Here is a 7,258-nt window from a genome sequence, read left to right as displayed (position 1 = left end):
ATGAGGATATTCATTGGGTTTCTCAAATTCATACTGTTTGCCATAATAATGCTTGAGTATGGGGTCCTTGCTCCTAATTCATGGAGAGCTACAAGTACAGTGGTTCATTGCATAGAGAGGGAGAGGCAAGCCTTGCTTCAGTTTAAGGATGGCCTTGGGGCGGATGACTCAAGCACATACGCATGGTCTTCATGGGGTAGTCAGAAGCACAAGAGAGATTGTTGTCAATGGGAGGGAGTTCATTGCAGCAACCAAACAGGGCATGTCTTGATACTCCACCTTCCTGGTGATGATCTAGACCAATTGTCTTTACAAGGTCACATCAGTGCATCATTGATGGAGTTGCAATACTTGATGTATCTCAACCTTAGTTTCAATTATTTTAAAGACAGTAATATCCCTAAATTCTTTGGCTTTATAAGCAACCTAAGGTACCTTGATCTCAAAAACTGTTTTTTAGGAAGTGGAAATATTCCGAGTCAACTCAAAAATCTCTCATAATTGCAGTATCTTGATCTCTTAGAAAATTATCTTGGAGGAGAAATACCTTATCAACTTGGTAACCTCTCACAATTGCAACACCTTGATCTCTCATCTAACGGACTTGAAGGAGAAGTACCTTATCAACTTGGGAATCTCTCACGATTGCAACACCTTGATCTCTCATCTAACGGACTTGAAGGAGAAGTACCTTATCAACTTGGGAATCTCTCACGATTGCAACACCTTGATCTCTCATCCAACGGACTTGAAGGAGAAGTACCTTATCAACTTGGAAATCTCTCACAATTACAACACCTTGATCTCTCATCCAACGAACTTGAAGGAGTGCCTTATCAACTGGGGAATCTCTCACAATTGCAACATCTTGATCTCTCATTTAACAATCTTGGAGGAGTAATACCTTATCAACTTGGGAACCTTTCGAACTTGCAAAAGCTTTTCCTTGGATCAGATGATAGTGCTCTCAAAATCAACCAAAAGAATGGGGGTGGAGGTGAGTGGCTCTCTAGTCTCACAAGTTTGACCCATCTTATGTTAAAGAACATAACCAATCTCAAATATTCTTATAAGTGGATGCGAATGATTGGAGAGCTACCGAGCTTGAAAGAATTAATGTTATCTGACAATGATCTTTCAGATCAATATATCCTTTCATTACCTTATTTAAAATTCAATTCCTCTTCTCTTCATGTGATTGATCTATCTGATAATGAATTCAAGTCTTCCTCAGTATTCCATTGGATCTCAAATCTTAGCTCCAACGTTGTTCAGATTAATCTTAGAGGCAACATCTTGGAGGGTCCCATACCACATGAATTTGGCAGCATCATGGATTCTCTTGAGAATCTAGACCTTAGTTATAATCATCTCAAGGGTGGGCTTAAATCCTTAGGGAATATATGTACCTTACGTTCATTATCCTTAGACTATAACCATTTGAGTGAGGACCTTCTAATAATCCTTCAATCTCTTTCTGGATGTGCTAGATATTCTTTACAAGAGTTGAACCTACAGGGTAATCAAATCAGTGGCACACTAATAAACCTTTCCACATTCATAGCTTTAGAGAAATTTGACATTTCAAGGAATTTGCTTAATGGGTCAATACCTAAAGATCTTCAATTTCCCTCTTCATTAGAGACTTTAAATATTTGGTCCAACTCTTTGAAAGGTACTTTCACTAAATTCCATTTTGCTAATATGCCCAGCTTAAAGAATTTGGTCCTATCTTTCAATGCATTGGCTTCGAACTTTAGCCACAACTAGATTCCATCATTTTAATTGCAAGTCATGCATATGGGGTCTTGTAAGTTAGGTCCTGGTTTTCTCAAATGGTTGCAAACTCAAAATAATTTCACTGAACTTGATATTTCCAACTCTGGAATTTCAGGTCCTATTCCAGAGTGGTTTTGGGCATTGTTGACACCAAAGCTATTTTACTTGAATATTTCATGCAATAACTTTGTTGGTACAATACCAAGTGTTCCCTTGAAATCCATCTCTGGTGCTTGGATATCTGTGGCCTCCAATCATTTTGAGGGTGAAATTCCACAATTTCTGCATAAAGCAAGCTTTCTTGATGCATCGAATAATAATTTTTCAGATGTTCACCATTTTTTATGTTCAGCAAAGGCAACTTATATGATGATATTAGATCTGTCTAACAATAAACTATTGGGAGAGCTTTCTAATTGTTGGGGTTAATTCAAATCATTATTCTTTTTGGACATAAGGGATAACAATTTTTTCAGGAGAACTTCCAACTTCTATCGGCTCTTTAGAGAGTCTTGAAAGTCTGATATTGAGAGACAATAAGTTTACTGGACGATTGCCTATTACCTTAAGGAATTGCCCAAATTTAAGGTTTCTAGATATAGGGAAAAACCATTTCTCTGGACATGTACCTTCATGGATTGGAATTAGTTTACATGAGTTAGAAATTTTATCACTTCAAAAAAATAACTTCTTTGGAGATTTACCAATTCATCTCTGTTATTTGTCAAGACTTCATTTCTTGGATCTCTCATTGAACAATCTTTCAGGAAAGATACTTAGATGCTTCGGAAAATTTACACAAATGGCTTTAGAGAGTGATTCATATCCTTTTGATATTTCATTTGGCATTGATAATTATGTGGAATTTTCATCTGAGATAAGTGCATTGCTAATGTGGAAAGGTATGGAACGAACCTTTAGGAAAACAAATCTTTTAAAAGGCATTGATCTTTCAAGCAATCTATTCATGGGAGGGATTCCAACTGAATTAGGAAACTTAGTTCGAATGGTATCTCTGAACTTATCAAAAAATCACTTGGGTGGAGAAATTCCTTCAGAGATTAGACAATTAACATCATTAGACTCTCTTGATTTATCAAGAAATCATTTATATGGTCCAATTCCTTCAAGCCTTACTCAAATTTATGGTCTCTCAGTGTTGGATTTATCAAATAACAACCTTTCTGGAAAAATTCCAATTGGCACGCAATTGCAAAGTTTTAATAGCTCAAGCTATGAAGGAAATCTTGACCTTTGTGGAAAACCGCTTGAGAAAATATGTCTAGAGGAGGAAAAACCTCAAGAGCTAATTGAATTCAAATAAGATGAGCATGAATCAATTCTTTCCAAGGAGTTCTATTGGAGCATGTCATTGGGATTTATCACAGGATTTTATGGGATTTTCGGGTCAATACTTTTCAATTGCTCTTGGATACATGCCTACTTCAAACTTCTATGCAATTTGACAAACACTATGGTTGTTCTAACCATGGTAAATATGACTAAATGCAATCAGTGGCTCAAAGGTTACTTGGTAATCAATTATATTTGTATCTTTTCTCTTAATTTGCTATTTAAAGTTTATATATATATATATATATATATAAATACAACTTTTATTTTTCCCCCTTTCATTTTGTAGGAGAGACTAGGGTAAAGACCTCCAAGTTTAAAGTGGGATGGCATGCTATGATAGATATATGACATGAACCGAATAAGAAAGCATGCATGTTACTGAGCTTTTAAATACTATATGGTCTATTCTCTTATGTGCTATTTGTTATGTTACATTACTTATATTTATGTATTTGTTTTTCCATTTTGAGTACGTTTTTAAGAAGCAACTTTTTCCCTTCTCATGAAACGTTGCATTGGAATGAATGCCGCCACTTTGAAGTCTACTAGATGCTCGGGTAAAGGTGCATTTTTGTTCCTGAAGTATTTTTCGAGGAGCACCCATCACCCTAACATTTTTATTGAAACAATTTTGCCCTTAATGTAATTAAAATTGAGCACTTTTACCCTTTTTGTCAAAATTTCAACGTTGACCTCAAACATTAACAATTAAAAAATTTGTCTGAAAGGGCAAAAGTACTTCATTTTAATAATGTTAAGGGTAAAATTGCTCTAACAAAAATATTAGAGTGTTGTATGTTCCTAATACTTTAGAAACAAAAATGCACATTTACCCCTCGTCGCACCCGAAAAAATGCGACGCGGACAGCGCGTGAGCGGAGGTCCTGGCCTTCGCGGTGGGAACTGGATCAAATGAGGAGTCGCCACCAAGATTTTGAGAGAAATCTCGGGAACCCGATTAATGGAGGATAAGGGTGGTCTGCGAAATCAGAGAATAGGTTTGGGAGTCGGTTGAGCGTGGGGAAGGTATTAGGCACCCCACAAGACCCGTTCGTTAGAACGGTTACCTGAAGTTTGTTGTGCTTTATTAATATGGTTTTATAATTATTTTAATTATCCCTTTTATATTCATGTGTTTGATATAAAAATGATAGGAATTAGGTAAGAAATGTTTATTTATTTATAAGGGTGGACGGACTTGACTCAGAATCTGACTCTGAGGCCTACGTACCCTATGATGGGGATCAAAATTCACGTAGTTCGGGCTTGAAAGTTGTTGGTGAAAATATTTCTAATTAACTGTCGCACCCAGAAAAATACGACGCGGACAGCACGCGAATGGAGGTCCCGACCTTTGCGGTGGGAACCGGATCGAACGAGGAGTCGCCACCAAGATTTTGAGGGAAATCTCGAGAAACCGATTAATGGAGGATAAGGGTAGTTTGCGAAATCAGAGAATAGATTCGGGAGTCGGTTGAGCGTGGGGAAGGTGTTAGGCACCCCACAACACCCGTTCGTTATAATGGTTACCTGAAGTTTGTTGTGCTCTATTAATATGGTTTTATAATTATTTTAATTATCCCTTTTATATTCATGTGTTTGATATAAAAATGATAGGAATTAGGTGAGAAATGTTTATTTATTTACAAGGGAGGACGGACTTGACTCAGAATCTGACTCTGAGGTCTACGTACCCTGTAATGGGGATCAAAGTCCATGTAGTTCAGGCTTGAAAGTTGTTGGTGAAAATATTTTTTAAAGAAAAATTAATTAAAAATAATTCACCATTTTTCAAATAAGACAATTTTTGAAATTTTGATATGGGTGTTTTAAATTTCAAAAAGTGATTTAATTTCAACTATTTTCTCAATTTTGAATTTTTGGAAAAGAAAAGGGTTTAAAATTATTTTTTTTATATTTTTTTATGATTAGGAATTTTAATTGCCATACCTACAGAGCCTTATTGGTTCATACGGTAATGCAATTGCTCTAAATATCTGCGGAGATTCTGAAATCTCACACGATAAAAGAGTTTGGCAATTTAATTTATTTATTTATATTCTTATGTATATTTTTAAGTGTTGATAATAATTTTTTAGCATGTAGATACATGTTTTGAAGAATTTTAATCATCATACCTGCATAGCCTTATTAGCTTATACGGTAATATGATTATCCTAAATATCTGCAGAGATTCTAAAATCTCACACGATAAAGGAATTAAATTCAAATACATCTTTAATTTAATTAATTTAATATAATATATATATATATATATATTAAAAACTTAATCATTATATCTGCAGAGTCTTATTGACTCATACGATAATACGATTATCTTAAAAGTCTACGGAGATTCAAAAATCTCACATGACTAAAAGATATAATCGGTGAATATGATTGTAATTTAAATACATTAATTTGATTAATTAATTTTCCAAATTGTGTTATATGATTATTTTCAAAAATTATTTATTTATTATAAAAATTGAGAATCACTATATCTGTGAGGACTTATTATCCCACACGATGATGTGATTAATTTAAGTCTCTACGAAGATTCTTGAAATCTCACATGAGACTTAAATAAATTATTAATTTGGATTATAAAAGGAGAGTTAATTTTAATATATAAGTTTTGCTCTCATATCTGTAAGATCTTATTGATTTACACGACACGAGATTATCCTGAATATCTGCAAAGATTCAAAGTCTCACACGATAAAAGGATTAAATAATATTCACTTTGAATATATTTTAATGTGTAATTATATAACACATATTTTTTAATATAAAATCTTAATCGTTATACCTGCGAAGCCTTATTGACTCACACGGTAGTACGATTATCTTGAAAGTCTACGAAGTTTCAAAAATCTCACATGACCAAAAGATATAATGGGTAAATATAATTATAATTTAAATTCATTAATTTAGTTAATTAAAATTATAAAAATGTTTTTTTATTTTATTTACAAAATTCATTTATTTATTTACCATATAAATTGTGAACCACGATATTTGTGAGGATTTATTAACCTACATGATAATGTGATTAATTTAAGTCTCTACAAAGATTCTTGAAATCTCACATGAGACTTAAATATTTAGTATAAACAGACTTAATTTTCATGGTGAGCCATTAGAACCCATCTTTAGTATACAAGTTGGATCTTCATACCTGTGAAATCTTATTGATTTACACGGTATGAGATCATTTTAAATGCCTGCGAAAATTCTTAAAATTTCACATGAAAAATAAGTAACAACAAGTATATACTCTCTTATTTTATTGGATCTTAATTACAAAATGCAAAATTCATCCAAAAAAAAAAATTAGAACTCCTTTTCAATAGTGACATAATGAGCATGCAAATAAATAAGAAGATAAAAATAACCAGTAGCTTTGGCATTTAGAAGAACTAACTTATAAACATATTGATTGCTGATATTTAAATCAAAATATACTCAAAAAATTTACGGAATAAATTAAAAACTAACAAGTTTTATAACTAAAGAGATCTAAGATAGAAATCTTATCGTTAATTTAGATCACAACCTTTGAAGATCAGGGTGAGAATCAACACTCTTTGCTATGAGTTTGAGGGTTGACTATGCTCATCATATCCACACCATAGTCTCTTAAGTCATCACGCTATCAGTTTTTGCTTCTACCCTTCCAGATCTCTTTTGCTCTATTTGTTTCTTTTTTTTCGTCCAGCTTTCTTCTTCTTTTTCTACTCGTCCTTGCTCACTCCAGGCTCTGCTCTCTCGTTCTCCTTGGTCTCTCTCTTCTCTGAGTTTTCTCGTCTGGCCAAAGGTCCCATGACCAGCGTCCTTTGCTTTTTTTCTCCTCGTGCTCTCTTATTCTCGGCGTCTATTTTTTCTGTTTCTCAGTCTTTTTTTTAGAAAACTCTCGTGCCTCTGTCTCTGTCCGTTTTTCTCTTCTCCTTTTCTCTCAGGACTCTCTTTTTTTCTCATGCATGTAGTGTTTCCTTCATGCTCTGTTCTTCCCGATTTCCTCCTCATCTTTCACTCTCCGTCTCCTTCTCATTCTCCATCCTCTCTCGGACTCTCTCCTCTGCCTCTATTCTTCTTTCTCGGTCTCTCTCTCATCTCTCAC

At 34.1% G+C, this 7,258-nt stretch overlaps 1 protein-coding gene across 1 annotated transcript; it reads left to right on the top strand.

The window, feature by feature from the left end:
- Positions 1-3,103, top strand: LOC129317351 (receptor-like protein 43). The gene is made up of 4 exons (XM_054961691.1): positions 1-316; positions 524-997; positions 1,895-2,044; positions 2,256-3,103. Exons 1-4 carry the CDS (start codon positions 1-3, stop codon positions 3,101-3,103), a joined length of 1,788 nt encoding a protein of 595 aa, XP_054817666.1.
- Positions 3,104-7,258: the final 4,155 nt, after the last annotated feature.

This window comes from Prosopis cineraria, unplaced genomic scaffold (genome assembly GCF_029017545.1).
Source record: "Prosopis cineraria cultivar Desert tree isolate PC_DT_omini unplaced genomic scaffold, ASM2901754v1 PC8, whole genome shotgun sequence".
Lineage (NCBI taxonomy): Eukaryota > Viridiplantae > Streptophyta > Magnoliopsida > Fabales > Fabaceae > Prosopis > Prosopis cineraria.
Note: the sequence above shows the minus strand (reverse complement) of the source record. Positions and strands in the feature narration are given on the sequence as shown.